The 18,686-nt window shown below is 35.8% G+C and overlaps 1 protein-coding gene and 3 pseudogenes across 1 annotated transcript; all 4 read right to left on the reverse strand.

Annotated features, from left to right (window-relative positions):
* Positions 1-5,811: 5,811 nt before the first annotated feature.
* Positions 5,812-7,163, reverse strand: LOC143594683 (UDP-glycosyltransferase 88B1 pseudogene; annotated as a pseudogene).
* A 2,407-nt stretch (positions 7,164-9,570) lies between these two features.
* LOC143594684 (UDP-glycosyltransferase 88B1 pseudogene) lies at positions 9,571-10,061 on the reverse strand (annotated as a pseudogene).
* A 724-nt stretch (positions 10,062-10,785) lies between these two features.
* On the reverse strand, positions 10,786-13,500 carry LOC143594676 (eukaryotic translation initiation factor 2 subunit gamma-like). The gene is made up of 8 exons (XM_077073928.1): positions 13,365-13,500; positions 13,199-13,260; positions 12,930-13,042; positions 12,167-12,269; positions 11,847-12,074; positions 11,552-11,770; positions 11,201-11,461; positions 10,786-11,103 (listed from the first exon to the last, which is right to left on the reverse strand). The coding sequence occupies exons 1-8, from the start codon at positions 13,498-13,500 to the stop codon at positions 10,786-10,788; spliced, it is 1,440 nt and encodes a 479-aa protein (XP_076930043.1).
* A 3,751-nt stretch (positions 13,501-17,251) lies between these two features.
* Positions 17,252-18,655, reverse strand: LOC143594685 (UDP-glycosyltransferase 88B1 pseudogene; annotated as a pseudogene).
* Between the last annotated feature and the right edge of the window lie 31 nt (positions 18,656-18,686).

Below are 18,686 nucleotides of genomic sequence, written 5' to 3' on the forward strand. Positions count from 1 at the left end.
AATAGGGCATCTCCTTTGTTGTCATAATACGGCTCTTGATCATATTGGTAATCCATGTCTGATTGAAATTATTCATCATGATTCGGTGTGGTGTGTTGTTTAGAGTGTGAATAATATGGCAAACTCTCTTCATCTTCATAGCATATCATATATCTCCACCAATGTCGACGCTCTTGCCAATTTTGTGAAACTGCTGAACAGTCTCGATAATGATACAGGTCTTCACAATAGCAAAAATCACCATCACTGCTCATGGTGACTAGGCCTGTAAACGAACCGAACGTTCGGTGAACATTCGTGAACCATTCGGCGGGAAGTTCGTTTATGTTCGTTTATTTAATAAACGAACGAACTTGAACAAAAAAACTTATGTTCGTTTAATTAAATGAACGAACATAAACACATGTTCCGTTCGTTCATTTATGTTCATGAACGTTCAGTTATGTTCGTTAATTTATGTTCATTTATGTTTTTTCATTTATGTTCGTTTATGTATTAATAAAAAATAATTAAATGTTATCTAGATAGGTCATCTGCTTAAAGGTTTTATATTTGTTAATTTGTGTTCATTTAGGTGTCTTCATTTAAGTTCGTTTATGTTTGTTTGTGTTCATTTACATTTGTTCATGTATGTTCGTTTATCTTTGTTCAGTTATGTTCGTTTAGATTTTAAACAAACGAACACAAATGTCCCTTTTTAAATAAACGAGCATGAACATAAATATTTGTTTAATTAAGTGTCTGTGTTCTTATAAAATTAAATGAACGAACACGAACATGCCATTTTTTGTGTTCATTCAATTCGTTTACATGCTTTCAATATTCACATTGATGATTGCATCAGTCTCAACTCTAGGCTTTTCTGATTTTATTTGTGTTCATTTGTGTTCGCGAACACATTAATTTCCTTAATGAACGAACAAGAACATAAAATCACGTTCGGTAAGTGTTCGTGAACACATTATTTTCTTAACGAACGAACATGAACAATGCCTTGTTCATGTTCGTTCGGTTCGGTTACAGCCCTAATGGTGATAATAACGTGTTCGGGTTTCTGGATTTTTTGTTAAGAATAACGTACAAAAAGAACTAAAATACCTAAGGTAAAATGGAACATAAATAACAAAAGAAAACAAGAAAAATATTTTTGTATTTTTGAATTTTTTATTATTTTAAATTTTTTTTTTCAAAAAGCTCAAACAAACGATATAACACTAAGCGCACTAGCTCCCCGGCAACAGCGCTATTTTGATGACCGTGTCGTGCCGATCATGCAAATACCTAATTTTACTTATAGACAGTGTAAGTCAGATATCGAATCCAGAGGAGCATGTGGTCAATGTCATATGTTTGTTCGTTTATTTTACTATATTTACAAAACAATTATAAAGAAACAATTATGAAGATTTGTCAAAAGTCATGTTTTTCCTTGCAGTTAGGGGAGATGTTACACTCTCTCTCCTCGCCTGCTACAGTTACTGTTTTCAACGTCCCACGATGTAATTCCGTGGAGACCTCTCCTTATCACTATCACCATGCTGAAATCAGTTTATATATTATTGTTACCTTAATTTCGAGAGAGAGACTGCTGAAGTCGATGGTCTCTGCATAACCGGCAAGTAAATATGAATTCGCCTTCTTCATAATCCCCAATCGACCAGAGCTGGCTCCCCAAATCTTTTCTAGGTTTCCCAAATTCCGTATCGTAGCCATTGATTTCAGATCAATGTTGAGTGGGTGGAAATTGACGTTGGAAGCTTCGATGTCGCTATTTATATGTTATTGCAGTTTGTATGTGGATTGATGAAATTTATTGTTGGTTTTGATTTTGGATTTCATAATTACTTGTAGTTGTAATTTATAGTTCCTAATTTTACCCAATTGCAGTTGTATGTGTTTTCCTTATTGAATTAATTTCTTAGGTGCTGTTGTAATCAATCGATAGTGGACTTCATATAGTTAGTATTCATCTCTAATTTCTACAGGTTGCATAAACTGATTTTCAGTCCAGATATGGTATTGAGTTGTCCCTCAAATCTTTTTCATTGAAACACATTTTGGCACATCATTTGATTCAATTTTCCTATTTACAGTTCTGGAGAAGAAATATCCCCTACCCTACCCTACCCTACATCTTTGCTCTAGAGTCGTTAATTGAAGCAAATTTGATGAACAAGGTTCTTTTAGCTTCTTGACTTTTGATTTATATAATTCCATGTTTTGTAATTAGCTACCATATATTTATTTACCTTTGCTCATATTATGTAATCTACATCTTCTTGCTTTCTTAAATTCTCATAATGCAGATTGAAGATGATGATGGTCTACCCGTGACTTATGTTATAATATGGAAGCATGGATCCTCCTATCTAGAGAGAAAAATTGAACAGTAAGTATGCATATTTTCAAACTTGTAAAAACATTTTACATTTTAATTTGAGTTGCATGGTTAATGATTTAACGTATAGAATATTCAGATTTAAGCCCGAGTCATATAATAGTAGCTTTTGGTCCTTATAAGGTACCAACTACTAACTTTCATATTGGTAACTCATATATTTAGTACATATATAAATGATAGATGATTAATATGATTTGTTTTCTAGGAAGTTCAGTTAAAGAAGCAATATAATCCAAAGTGTTAAATTTGTGAAGGTTTCTGCAAATCATGACACTAAGCATACTGTTATTGGGCCATATCAATGATATGTAAGATATCTTTTTCCCATCATTATTTTCATCCATTCCAACTACAATTTGAAGCAGCATCCTTTTGGTTTACCCATAAATTGCATAATTGACTCTAAAACTTGATTATAGTTGTTCCATAATTAGGGTCAAACAACCTGTTTTCGATTTTTCAACAGATAATGAAAATAAATGTATAATTATCTGACTATTAAAGTTGTAAAAATCACAGTAAAATATGTAATAGTTAGCTATGGATTCTTCATATTTCTATGTTGATTGTTACTTTTATGTTCTTTCTATTGATATGAGCTGTTAAGAATGCGCTGTAACGTGTGTATTTCATGGAATGCGCATCAGGTTTGCCTTCATACCCGGATGTGTTTTTGTTGCCAATTTAACCATATATTTGTTGTATTTGAGTTTAAAGAAGCATAATGGATGAACAAATAATGATGTTTTCGGGTTATTGTGAAGCAACAAGGCGGGGAATTCACCATTTGAAGAGGATAATTATGGTCATGTTTCTTTTACTTATTTTTATGGATAGGGTATGTATAGAGACATAGGGTAACAATAACAGGATAAATTATAGTCATGTTTCTTTTACTTAATTTTAGATCTTGGACATTTTGTTAATTTAAAATGTTGTTCTTATGTTTTTTTTAATTAGTTTTTATCATTTCTAACCCACCCCACCAATTACCAAATAAAAGTGGGGATGGTATAAAGTTATGTAATTGTGACATAAAGACGACGGGTATAAAACTAGTTATCATTGGTCAACTAAAGATTGTTTAACGAGCTAAACCTTAGGCATCAACAATCGCTAACACACACGGCACTAGTTATCAAACGGTCTCTGCCAGTGTGACTCAACTAAGGGCAATTGTACGCTTTGTTGCAATTAACTAGTCAACACAACCCTATAAGCAATTATTATAGCAACCGACTAATTAATTGTTCTGATCAACAAAAACCTAAACCGACTGAATGCACAGCAATACTAAATATCAATACTCATAGATTAATCAAAGACAATTGCAAATCATTCGTTCTAAAAGACATGAGAAAACTGAAAAATACAATACTCTACATCCCGGGTATGATTCGAGAAGATTCAGCCGCTCATGATCTTCGATTAGTCTTCAGCTATTGATTCAGGATGATGAACTACGAATCCCGAGGTGATCGGAGGTGATCCAGGGCTCCCGGAATCGCCCCTTGTCGTCCCGAAACGGCTGGAAGTCGTCCTCTTCGATTAGGGTTTGTAAAATAGAAGATATAGGTCAAAACCCATTTCCCCCCCGTTTTTTAGGCCCGTCGCGTAGCGCGATGGCCATATACCCATACCATCGCGCTATGCGATGGAAGATGACCTCATTTTTGGATTCCTCTCGTCGAGAAACTCAACATTCATATATTATGGGTTCCGTAACTCATTTTCTAGCCCAGGATATGCTCGTTTTACTTCCTGTCGCTTTTCGTCAACCTATCTTGTTCAGTTTTAGCATCGGCTTTAGATTTCTTATCTAAACTCTTCCCGAATCCTTCTAACACTTCCCAAGACTTCAACTTATGCTCTGGTGTTCCCGAGATATCATTCCATGCTCGTACAAGTCTCTAATTTAGCATCTTTAATGATCAATGACCTGAAATACAAAAGCACGTATGAAGTACCAAAGTTCTAACAATATACTGAATAAAACTACATAATTAACACACTAATATACATACAAAATACCCGAACATCACCTATGCGAATTCTCTCCATATTTTCAATAACTTTTATAGGGGAATATTATAACGAAAGATAGTAGACAGTTCCAAGAGCGTTTCATATCACGTTAGCCAGAATTGAAAAAAGTAAACTAGAGATTAATAATTTTCAAGATAAAATGATATATTATTTGATCAGGAAAAGGAATGCATCATGGTCTCTTTTATGGAAAGTTCTAGCAATTGTGACAACTAAAAACTTAGATATGATACTTAAGAAATTACTGCCATAAGTAAGATATTGCATAAGTTTGTGACAACTTTTAAAAGAATACGATTAGCAAGTTTGTGAGCTAGAGGCTTTAAATAATATAGAGGGTAATTTAGAAATGAACGATACAAAGAAATGGGTAGTGATAGATAACGTCACGGCACTAGCCATGTTTCTTTGTATATAAAATTCGATAGTGCTATGCTTTTGTCATTCCATAACTTTCTAACTTTTTATTAAATGTAGAATGAATTCAAACATGATAGTTAACTAAATACATATTTTTCTCTATACGTACGTTTAATAACTGAATCACACAATACGACACGTTTGATCATAACCTGTTTAATAACATAATACATTTAACACATGTATATACAATCTATATATAGTTAATTATTTATTATAAATTATATGAAACTTTATATTCGTAAAATTATAAAAGTTCATTTATTTTACAATGTCAAGACTTTCTTAGTATACTTTTATTTTTTGGCTTTAAAAACTGTTTAGATGTATGGTATCCACTTTAATAATATTTTATTTATTACTTTTTCTATATTTTATAATATTTTTATTAAAATTTTACGATAGCAATAACGATATATAATCGCTGGAAACGAGGTATTTAGTTATAAGTTACTACATAAGCGAGCTTGAATAAAGCTGACAAAACGTGTCATTGACACACCACATGTTTAAATAATGGGATAATTGTTATAAATAGATACGGAGAGTTAAGTTTGTTCTACGTGACGCATTTGTTGTTAAACTCATTCGTGGGGACACTACTTATTAGAATAGAGCTTTGGGCCGAAGAGAGGGCGCCATTAAACCTCACTTGTCCAACTTGTGGGAAAGTACAAATGAAGCATAGCATCATCATCCATCAAATCCCACTTCAATTATCAAAGTCAACCCTAAAGATAATAATTAAGTTGTTGAGGAGGACCCTCCGTTTTTCAAGATGTTCCTATCATAACAATGGAGTTAGTGACCACTCTGAATCTTTAATCTATTTGGAAATGACTTGGATTACCCTATATATAACGTTTAACTATATGGTTGAAAACATCTTACAAGTAAGACCTCAAATTTTAAATTTACATAAACGTCATAATTGGTCTAACAGATTATATAAAATTACGTAACAAATGCATAAATATAAAAAGAGTTAATTTCAAGAAATCAACTCTAGAGAAACCACCATCCTCTACAGCAGCCTTTGCCCTTCTACTCATCTCCAAAATCCGTTCTCTCACTGCTCTCCCTTCCTTGCCATCCGCCTCACCGCCTCCGCAGTCACAAACCCATCTGACGACATAGCGCCACCTTTATTTCCTCAACCAAATATACCCTATTCAACTTCTGCTCTGCATACAACGGCCATGCCACCATTGGCACCCCAGAAACCAACGAGTTCCACCCACAATGACTCACAAACCCACCCAGTGACTCATGACTCAGTATCGCTGGCTGAGGCGCCCAGTTCTTCACCACCAGACCCTTATCCTTAGTCCTGGTTAAAAACCCCTCAGGAGGAACATCATCAAGATCAAACTCTTTAACATCCGAAGACGGGTTTCGGACCACCCACAAAAACCTTTGTCCACTTCTCTCTAACCCAACACCAATCTCCTTCAATTGCTCTTTCTTAAACACACCCATACTCCCAAAACATAAAAACACAACACTTTTAGTAGGTTGTGTTTTCAGCCACTTCAAACACTCGTTTTCGCTAACATCATCCGCTTGATTTCCGCTAGCAATCAAAGGTCCAATAAGATAAACAGGCGGAGTAGGACCATCCTTGACACACTCACCACCCCGAAAAGCTTCAACCGCTCTCTCCTCCAACTCCAAGAAGCTGTTTACGCGAAGATTTCGCCATGTTACTAGAAGTATCTATGAAATTTTTGTAACAATTAGTTTCCCTATCATGCAAAACTATAGGCATATATGAAGAATGAATAGGAGGTACTCCAGGGATATCAAAGTTAATATCTAAATCTTTAATACTTTTAGAATTGGTAATTTTATCAAAAGATATAAAAAAACACATAAACCAGAAGCACCACTAGTATAGAAATAATAAGTAGGCAAACCAAGGCTTGTGGACGCTTGAAAACATGCATTAGAAAAGAAATCAAGAACAACAGCTTTGATGGTTGATTTGGCCGAGATGGTTACGAGGGTGTCATGCATTATTGGGTTGTAAAGCTCGGGTATCCCGAAAGCAAGGTCTATGAATTCAGAAGGGAAGTCGGGTGGAAGAGCGAGTGCGGAACGCGATGGACGGGTTGGTGGCGGAGACGGTGGTGATGTATTTATCAGTGGAGCCGGTTTCGTATGGTGCCGGAGTTATGATGATGATAATAGAGAGTGAAGGGTGGTGAGTGTGGATGGGTTTACCAAGCTCCACCATCGAAACTAGATGGCCGATTCCTGGAGAAGGATACAGAACAACCGTAGAAGACTCCATTAATTTAAATTCGATGACACTACTAGAAAAAATGTCTTTATTTAATTATGTATATAGGAGATAATGGAAACAAAGTTATCAAAGTTGTTTGTGGTCACAGAATATGTGCCGTGTGCAATTTTATAGTCTTCCAAGTGATAATTATTATGAGAGCATTTAAAGCAATAATTATTATAACCAATGGAAAACTCGTTTATAGAAAAAAAATACAAAATGTAACGTGGAACTAAATTCGCCATACACCGCTAGACCGCTAGTGTAAGTTCCCAGACGAAAAAGAGGATAACGTGGCTTTGTACAGTATATAAGAGTATTCTCGTTCAACCCCTTATATTAAGTGAGAGTTGTTTTTATAATTTAGAAAGTGATCCAGAGTGTTTTTAGTAAATAGTTTTTATATTTTAGAAAAAGTAGTGATTTTTCTTTATATTTGAAAAGTTATTGTTCATCCTCTATAATTTTTTAATATATTTTGAAAGTGGTTGTGAGTGAAAGAAAGAGAAAAGGTAATAATAAAAGGTATAAAAAGTATTATTTAATTGAAATGAAAAGAGAAAATAAAGTGAGTTTTAGTGTAATTTTTGGTTTGGAAATAGGGGTGGGATGAAAATGCTCTTAGAACATTTTTTTTGAACGACTAATTTGGATTACTCACGGACCATTAGAGTATCATCGTGCCACCAGTGGTACCACGCGATCATATCCACCACCAAGCCACCAATTCATGAGGAAACTCAATATTTGAGAAAAACCTCCTCTTATAAGATTTGAACCCAGGATCTTATAGTCACTAAGTTTTATCCCACCACCAAGATACTATTAGACTAGAAGTTCTTTGGTCAAAACTTTTTCAAATAGGGACATTATGAAACATGTGACCGTCCCCATAAGAGTTTTATAAAAAATGGTATAATGATAAAAAAAACTTTAAAACTTCTTTGTAATCATTATACAATCATTATTTTTATTTTTTTGAACGACTAATTTGGATCACTCACGGACCACTGGAGTATCATCGTGCCACCAGTGATACCACGCGATCATATCCACCACCAAACCTCCAATTCAGGAGGAAACTCAATTTTTGAGAAAAACCTCCTCTTATGAGATTCGAACCCAGGATCTTATGGTTACTAAGTCTTATCCCACCACCAAGATACCATTGGACTAGAAGTCCTTTGGTACAATCATTATTATTTTAATTATTTTTTACTTTTTTAATATAAATAAAAGAAATAAATATGGGATAAAAAAATTGATTAGCTAGAAAAGATGGGGTGAGGCGGCTTGTAGAAAGCTCTCCATGCCAAAACTTAGCTCAAAACTTGAAAGGGGCGGTGTTCGTAGAATTATGAGAAAGTTTTGAGGTTAGAAACGCCCCACTACGGATGGTCTTAGTGTTCTGCTCATCTCATAACAACCTATGTCATGGCATGAGAATTTCTATGAAGCTCAGCTCATTTTAAGCTCTTTTTTTAGAGCTCGGGCTATAGGATCATGAGTCGTTTTTTCAATCAAACTCAAGCTCTGCTTATTTATAACTTACTGATAATTTTATCTATTGTTTAATTACCTTTTAAATATTGAGAAAAATTTTAAACGAGCTAAAGTTTGACTCGAGTTTAAATACAATACTTTAAACAAACCAAAGCTCGGCTCAAGCTTAGGTGCAATGATTAAATAAGCCAAAGCTTAGCTCAATTGTGGCTGTGAATTGTTTACATGTTATTATGCATGAAAATGATGAAACCATCTAAACAAATCATGTAATGACTTTTGGCGTTTTGAGTACTATGACCATAAACATTCTAGACCAACCCTCTAGACCATATATTCCTTTGGCTAAAGTCTAAACATGAGAAAATAGACCCGATGACTTGTAACTTGTAAGTATATAGTTTATCTTGTATTGTTTTCACTCTAACGGGCTTAAAAAGCTATGCGCTATTTCGATCATGTATTACCAACGAAATATACACCATAAAGACCATATATTTTTTCGCCAAAAACACACAATTTAAGGTAATTTTGTTGACCCGACACATCATGGCAAGACTGCAGATTAAAAAAAAAAAATAATCTTTGATCCATCATTATTTACATATTTGGCCAAAAGACTTGGTTAATTTCAAGATATCAAGCCGGGAAGAGCCATCGTCCTTCATTGCAGCCTTTGCCCTTCGACTCATCTCTAAAACTCGTTTTCTCACCACTCTCCCTTCCTCACCCTCCACCAACTCCCGCACCTTCTCCTTCACCGTCTCCGTAGTCACAAACCCATCCGCCGACGTTTTCACCGCCACCGCCACCTTCATTTCTTCAACCAAAACACCCTATTCATCTTCTGCTCTGCATACAATGGCCATGCCACCAATGGCACTCAAGCAACAACTGCTTATAGAGTTGAGTTTCACCCACAATGACTCACAAACCCACCCACTGAACCATGACCAAGTATAGACGGTTGTGGTGCCCAATTTTTCACCACCAGACCCCTATCTACGGTCCGGGTCAAAAACCCTTCAGGTAGAATATCATCAAGCCTGAGATCCTTAGCGCCTGAACCCGAATCGATTTCTTCATCCAATGGTGGATCGCGCACTACCCACAAAAATCTTTGCTCACTTTTCATCAACCCAATGGCTATTTCCTTCAACTATCTTTCTTAAACACCCCCATACTCCCAAAACATAAAAACACTACACTTCTACTCGGTTGCGAGTTCAATCATTTTAAACACTCATTTTCACTATGATCTTTGTCAATCGCGATCAAAGGCCCAATTAGATAAATTCGCGGAGTTGAACCGCCAGTGATGCATTTACCATTCCGAAGCGCATCAACAGCTCTTTCTTCAAATCCCACAAAACTGTTTGCAATTACGCCCGAAGAATTCGCCATGTTATTATGTTAATAGCATTGTCACGTTAACTTTGCCGAGATGGTTACGAGGGTGTTATGCATTATTGGGTTGTAAAGCTATGTGGACAGCATACATGGAGGGAAAATTTTTTGTCTCAACTACTCAACTTTAAACAAGCTAGTTAGATTGGTTTGGCCCAATAGAAAAGTTATCTGCTGAAATTTTTGTTCGAACTCGACTCCGAAAAAGCTCAACCTAGTTTCTAAATTTCTTATTTAATGGCATTGTACTTTTACACACCGTTGTAAAAGTAAAATTACGTCTTCAAAGCCGAGTACTTTTTGAGTAATCTGCCTATACGACTTTCTTTTAACTCCGCCTAGTTACTAAGAATCGGACAAAGGAGGTCAACCTAAGCCAGAATCAGATCTAGTTGATCAATTTGGTCCGATTTTGACTCTAAAAGATAAAACATGACTCGCATTTCTAGATTCATTCAAGAACGAATACACGTGTTTTGGACGATCCGGATCAGAATTCTTCGTTACCGACTATGCATTGAATTCAAATTTGTCATCTCGCACCTGGCTTTTAGAAGCTAAATGTCTCTCGTGCTTTTCAGAACCAAGCGGGGTATGCCATAAAAGGGGCAAATTAGATATAAGTTTATAAAACATGTCATCTCTTTGAAACAAAACAAATAGTGTAAAACCACAAACTGCTTTACATATAACCAAGAAAGACTCAAATATAGACATATGTCTAAATTGGACAGTGTGGGATCTCAAGAGTCAGACCAGATTTAATTTGTCCCCAACCGATTAACCGCCAATGCTTGTCCACTCTCCTGCTCAAAGCAATCTTCTCACCTGTGCTGGTACACACGGGTGATGTCAACTGCAGTTTTGCTACATGCCTTTTTTCTTCATCTTTCATAACCTCCAAAACACGCGCCCCTGTCGATACCGATCCTATGTTCAGCATCAGTATTTCCCCCAGTGACAACTTTGATACCTTCGCTTGCTCTTCTCTTCCTTTTGCCTTCACTCCCAGCAGCTGACGCAAAAGAAAATAATCCACCTACAAAGCGAACAACAATTATGAAGCGGCGTATAACGCGCTAATCAATTATCAAGATTTCAATATTAGTTACATAGGTAATAAATAAAATTTGTACCTCCAGTTGTACAAAAACATCTGGAAGAGAGCCAACCTCCCCAAGAACTTGACCGACCAAGCGATCAGCACGGGTCAGCGTAGGGTCGATTGTTGTTCCAACCCCAATAAGACCTCCAGGAACAGCAAATTGAAGCTGATTCTGCTCTGCGAATAGCGACACTATTCTTGAGTAAATTGGGGTGCACTTGATGTTACCTCTCTCATCTTTAACAACGATCCCTGGACGCACCTCTATATGCTGGTTTACCTTTAACACACCCTGTTCAATTCGTCGTTGTACGTATTAGAACTCTATTTATTTATGACAAATTAATTAAACCAAGTAATTAGTACGTCGATTGAAACCAACCTTGAGGATACTTCCACCAGCAACACCACCTCTAATCTCATCAACCTCACATCCAGGCTTATTGACATCAAATGAACGAATTACGATCATATTTGGAGGTGAAATGAAGTTCCTCCGTGGAACAGGAATCCGTTTTATTATGTATTCGCACACAGCGTCAATATTATACCCAAGCTGAGCGGACACTGGAATCACCGGTGCACCATCAGCAACCGTTCCCTGATCAACAATTAATTTGTCTTAATATATATTATCGCGAACATGTTGAGGAAGAAAATTAAATGAATTAAGAAACCTGGATGAATTTCTGGATTGTGTCATGTTGGTTGATGGCTTCATTTTCTTGAACTAGATCAACCTTATTTTGAAGAATGATAATATGTTGAAGCCTCATAACCTCAACAGCAGCCAAGTGCTCAGAAGTCTGAGGTTGTGGACAGCTTTCATTTGCTGCTATGAGAAGTAAAGCTCCATCCATGATAGCTGCTCCATTAAGCATAGTGGCCATCAGAATATCATGTCCCTAATTATACAATTAATAGTACTGTTAAGTAAATAACAAATTATCATATTAATTATACATGCATGCTGAATATATATTATCTATATACTTACCGGGCAGTCAACAAATGATACATGCCTCATCAGTTTCATCTTGCTGCTCTCAAATCCAGGCACATCACAAGGAGGGCTATCTTCTTTTCCACTTCCATAGGCCCTACAAAAATTTGAAAAAAATCTTTAATAATTAAGTGATGTTAAATACCAAGATACAATGATGATGATGATGATGATGATGATGATGATGTGTACGCTTACTTGCAATGTTTTCAGACCCGACCGGGAGGTCGACCCGGACGCCTTACCAGGTCAAAGGTCGGACCGACCTGAGAGGGCGGACCGGTGTTTGACCGGATGACGTCATAAATAGTTTAAATATATATTTATATATATATATATAATTCATATACATACAAAAAATAATAATAACCAATAATAATAATAATAATAATAATAATAACAAACTTTAATGTTTATTCATATTTTATACATTGTTTTTTAAATATATATGATTTATGTTTAATAAATAGAGACATCAATGAAGCTTGGTTGGTTGGCTCATGGTGTAATTATTAAAGCTTGTATCTCTGAAATGACCCAAGTTTGAGTCCTGGCATACACATTTCATTTTGGATTTAATAAAAAATAGGTTTTACCGGTCCACCCGCCGGGTCAACCGGTCCGGGCCGACCGCCACCTGCAAAACCTGGCCGGGTTTTTAGAAACGTCCCAAATACACTGACCCAGCCCGGTATAGGGACCGGGTCCCGGTCGGACCGGTCCGACCAGCCACGCCGGGTTTCAAAACACTGCTTACTTGTAACACATGGGTGGAGGGCACCTTTCATCTTCACATTTGTATATCTTTGCACTGGCGTACCCAAGCTTAATAGTAATGTTACGCTCCAACTCGCTTTTAAACCGAACAGTCTGTGCATACAAATCAAACAGTTTGATGTTATTAAAAAGGTTCTCGAAAATAAGACAAATGTAAGCCTTCGATTCATCTACATCTACAGTTATTAATTAATGGTTTAAAAGATCAGTTAACAGACAAAAAAATAAAAACATGTAGATGTTAACTACCTGTACACCCGATATTGCTTTTACAAGTGTCGATTTGCCATGAGCCACATGACCAATGGTACCTGTACGTGGTTTAATACAAACACCAGGAAAACACTAATTTTAGTTAACATCGATCATAAGTATATATACAAAGACCGATAAGCAAATCGGAACGTTAATTTACCAATATTTATGGTTGCCTGGTGAGATATGACCTCAGGAGAAAGCGGATGTAGCGATGCTACATCCATCTTGCTCAAATTCTGCTCCATTAGACCTTTTCGATCCATAATCACTGTTCTTGACGGATTTTGCACCATTGGAAACAAATCAAATCAAAACCTAACCTAGGGACACAAGAATGAAGCACCCAAAGAAAACTTGTCTTTCGAAGTTGTTGAGTCGAAAGAAGAAGAAGAAGAAGAAGAAGAAGAAGAAGAAGAAGAAGAAGAAGAAGAAGATAGCTTCACAATTCTTTTGTATGTGTTTTTGTTTTGGACAGAATGAAATCACCACAAACAGAAACCCTATATATAGAAAAATCAAATATATGGAAGAGATACTTGAACTAAACATATAAATAATTAATAAACTAATAAGAGACTAAAATAAAACAAATATTTTCCAAATTTATCTGAATTATAAGGTCGTATATATTATATTCAGAATCATCATACGAATATTATTAAAATATAGCAAAATTAGCATCTAAACCATGTACAATTCGATACCCAATTGGCCAATTATTATTTTTTTTAAATCAAGTTTGTTACCATAATTGGCAAGATACAAAAATATTGCAGTATTAACAATCCTAGCCGTCTATTTGATCTGATTGTTCTAGTGGCCCACTTGTTCTATACGCAACGCATCCAATATTTTCTCTAAATTGACATCATAGTAACTTGAAGACTTTCTTTTAATGTTGCTTATAGCATTCTCAATTAACCCCTCATTTAATGTGAGATGTGTTTTTATAATTTAGACAGTGATTCAGGATGTTATGAGTGAAGAGTTTTTATATTTTAAAAAAAATAGTGATTTTTCTGTATATTTGAAAAGTTACTGTTCATCTTCTATAATTTTTTAATATATTTTGAGAGTGCTTATGAGAGAAGGAAAGAGAAAAGATAATAAGAAAATGTATAAAAAATATTATTTAATTATTATAAAAAGTATCATGTGCATTGACCGCCTGAACCGGTTACCTTGATCATAGATTGACTGAAAGTAAATTTAATTTGTTGAAGTGGGAGAATGATGAATGTTTTTAGTTTTGATCATAAAATGCTACAAATTAAAATATGGACCATCTTCATCCCTAAAATTTAAAGATATATACTGTTATTCATTTTTACTGTTGGTTTTCAATTTCAGATTAAGTCGGATTCAGTTTTTTTGGTATCGTCATTGGTTCGGTACTGATCTCACTTATATTTTTACAGTTTTGGGCTTCTTATCGAAAAAATATTATCCCCCCATCATTGTCGACATAACCATAAAAAAAGATCACTAATAAAAGCGAGAGCCGTTACTAAAACATTACAAAGTTGATGATTCCCACCAAAAATTTGATCATTGGGTCGTGCTAACTCCATACGAATCAACACTGTGAAGTACTATAGTTATAGAATATTGATTTCTATAATTATATTTCGAACATGTTTTTTTATTTTGCAAAAAAAGTTCATTTGTTTATACAATGTTTTTTTTATAAATTGAACTTTTTCTGTTTTTCATTATATGAATCATATATTGTTTTTATAAGAAACATTTACAAAATTATGAATCATATAGTTTTTATTATTCGATTCTTGTAATAGGAGTGTCAATAACTTAGTATCGAGTATATAAAACAAGTTATCTCCGTATACCCATTTACCTTGAAAAAGGAATTTTATTTATATAACGTAAATAATATAAATTCAAATTACCAAATTCAGACGATTGAGTTTTGAGCAATCCCTTGTTTACATAGCATATGGATATCGTTAGAATGAATATTTAATCGATCAAAGTTGACAAAATAAATGTGGATTTTTACTTTCGTCGTGTGGAATCCGATGGCCACGTGGACACTAAGAAACGTATCACATGTCACATGAAATCTTTAGTTGAAAAGGTCGGCCACGGTACAAACGAATAGGAGTTTTTTTTAAGTTGAAAAATATTTTAAAAGAAAATTGGAAAGTCATCAACCAAAGAAACTCCTAACAAACAATGTTTTCACTAAGTTTTGGTTGGTGTGTTTTGTTGTGGTTTTACCTTACTTTTTTAGGTTTTATACAACATAATAATATTTATACTAATAAATGCAACTACTCTTTTTAGCCCATGGAGAATCTTTTGGGTACTTTTATGTATAGTCACTTTCAGGTTTTCTCCCTTTTCCAATTATAACCACACATGTAGTGGTCATGCTGTGATAGGAAAATGAGGGAACCCCCACTCATGCACACACAGCTGGCAGTGAGCCTCATTTTGGGTTGGCTCGTTGTGTACAAAAACATGAGTTACAAAAACAAAATGTAATGATTTAAAGAAGAAAACCCCTTTTTACCATCACATAACTTTTTGCAACTCTTCATTCTTGGTTGTGATTAGTTACCCGATCTTAGATGTTCTTCCAAAAGTTTTACTTTTGAACTCTTGAAATCTGCTTTATTGTTGCCTCATATCCTTATTCTCTTTTGTTGTTCTTGGGATGCTATATCCTGGCACCACCACCAAATTAGTGTTTGTAGAATCCTATATTCCTATATGAATCATATAGGCCTAAACATGATTGTATAAACATTGCATCTACAACATCTAAATGAAAAGTTTAGGCTTATAGCTTTTTGCAGTATATGCGGGTTGTATAGGCTTATACGAGACATATAGACACAACTTTTTTATTTTTTTGAATTTTTGTTTAATTATTTTTATAAGTTCCCGTTTTTAATTCAAATAAAACTTTTAACATAAAAACATAAGATTTAATAAATAACATTCCACATGGTTTTAATTATAAAATAAAAGCGCATAATTTATATATAGAAGTACACCTAAGTAATAGTATATCTTTTGCTCCACACTAATTGAACAACCTACTAACAACATGAACATTTTGAGGTACCGTCCTTTAGAAAACGACTTTTAGAATGCCGATATCTTGAAACACTCATGTTTATGTAGGTTGTTCAATTAATATGGAGCAAAATATGTATTTTCATATAAGTGTATTTTTATTTTATAACCATGTGGAATATTATTTCTTAAATTTAGTGTTTTTTATTAAAAGTTTTAACTAATTAAAACGGGATATTGTAAAAAAAAATCAAAAAAGAAGATTGTGTCATATACCCATCGTATAGGCCTATACGAGATAATAGATATAGAATCCAATGCTGTCTGACAAAAAACAATCCAATACGACCCGTGTAAACTTATACGATTATTGCAGGTGACATGCGTGTCCCGATATATTGCATGGTATCCACTCTCGTGCCTTTAAATTTTTTCCCTTCTTTGGACCGTAACATATTCCCATTATGGATTTTACTAACAAGAAAACTTTAATCCTTCAAGCTATGAAGCAACAAGAAAACATACCACCAAAAGTTTATAGAAAACTTTTTGAAATTTTTTTTTGACCATTGTCCTTGATTGTCGCTGATTCACTTTAGAGTTTAGAGTTAGACATGTACCAAGCTACAACTTGCCGTGCACTCAACCATGTTCTAGATGGATAAAACTCAAAAGCTAGTCATCTATACGTCTATCATCAGTCATGCACATACTCATAGCAAACCAATGTGAGCGAGGGCCATTTAAAACAAAACTTTGAGCAAGAATGAGAGAATTGGACAATATTATCAGACTAGACCGAGTTCCTGCAGCTAGTGAAGCCAAGCCAATCGAATCCGATCGAACAATGGTGACACGAAAATAGTAAAACAATGGACATCTAATGAGCCGAAAAAGTTATTATGGGAAAAAAGAGCATTTAAAGTGCTTCTTTCGATACAATATCCATAATATATAATTGAAATGAAACGTGATGATAATACTTAAAAGGCTAAGGCCCATTTAAAGCAGATCACGACAATGGATCCACAGTTGAGTTAGCTTAAAGAGCTCAACGATAGAGGAACCACCGTCCTCCATCGCAGCCTTCGCCCTTCTACTCATCTCTAAAACCCGTTCTCTCACTGCTTTCCCTTCCTCACCCACCATCAACTCCCTCGCCTTCTCCTCCACCTCCTCCGCCATCACAAAATCATCCGTGAACATTTTCACCGCCAGCGCCACCTTCAGTTCTTGAACCAAATACACCCTATTTATCTTCTGCTCCGCATACAACGGCCATGCCACTATAGGCACCCCAGCAACCAGAGACTCTAGAATAGAGTTCCACCCACAATGACTCACAAACCCACCCACCGACCCATGACTCAGTATAGCCGGTTGTGGGGCCCAGTTTCTCACAACCAATCCTTTGTCCCTAGTCCTAGCTAAAAACCCTTCCGGAAGAAACTCTTCCACACCCACCTCTTCACCACCCGGACCCGACCCATCCGACCCGTCTGGTGGCGGGTCCCGCACCACCCACAAAAATCTTTGCTCACTTTTTTCCAACCCAATAGCTATCTCCTTCAACTGTTTCTTCTCAAACACACCCAGACTCCCAAAACATAAAAACACCACACTTTTACTCGGCTGAGAGTCGAGCCATTTTAAACACTCGTTTGCAGTAGAATCTACTTGATCATCTCCACCAGCAACCAAAGGCCCAACTAGATAGACAGGCGGAGTCGCCCTGTCCGGGATACACTTATCACCCCGGAGAGTGTCAACACCTCTTTCTTCAAACTCCGTAAACACGTTTAAAATGACGCCAGAAGAGTTTACAAGGTTAGTAGAAGTGTCTGCAAACGTGTTTTTGTGTTCGCCTTGTAATAATACAGTTGGCATATCGGAAACATGGAAAGGCGGGAGTCCAGGAATATGAAAGTAATCGTTTGAATCATCTTTTAATTTGTGGAAGTTGGGTATGTTTAAAAACACACATAACAGTGAGGCACCACCAGTGAAGAAGTAGTAAGTGGGAATACGAAGGCTCGTAGAGACTTTGAAAGCAGCATCAGTAAAGAAGTCAAGAACAACGCCTTTGATGGTGGATTTGGCCGAGATGGCTACGAGAGTGTTATGCATTATCTGGTTGTAAAGCTCGGGTATCCCGAAAGCCCGGTCGAAGAAATCGGAATAGAAGTCCGGTGGAACGACGTCGTCCGGGAGGCGGTGGAACGTGATGGAAGGAGTGGTGGCTGAGACGGTTTCGATGTATTTGTTGGTTTGGTTATGAGTGGGAATGATGAGGATGATTATATTGAGTGAAGGGTGGTGTTTGCTGATGAGTTTGCCAAACTCCACCATCGAAACTAAGTGGCCGATGGCTGGATCAGGATACAGAACCACTGCGGAAGAGTTCATTTTGCGTTTGACGGTTCGGTTTGGTTGGTTT

This window comes from Bidens hawaiensis, unplaced genomic scaffold (genome assembly GCF_021521415.1).
Source record: "Bidens hawaiensis isolate Kalapana, Puna unplaced genomic scaffold, B.hawaiensis_p1.1 tig00044063_1, whole genome shotgun sequence".
Lineage (NCBI taxonomy): Eukaryota > Viridiplantae > Streptophyta > Magnoliopsida > Asterales > Asteraceae > Bidens > Bidens hawaiensis.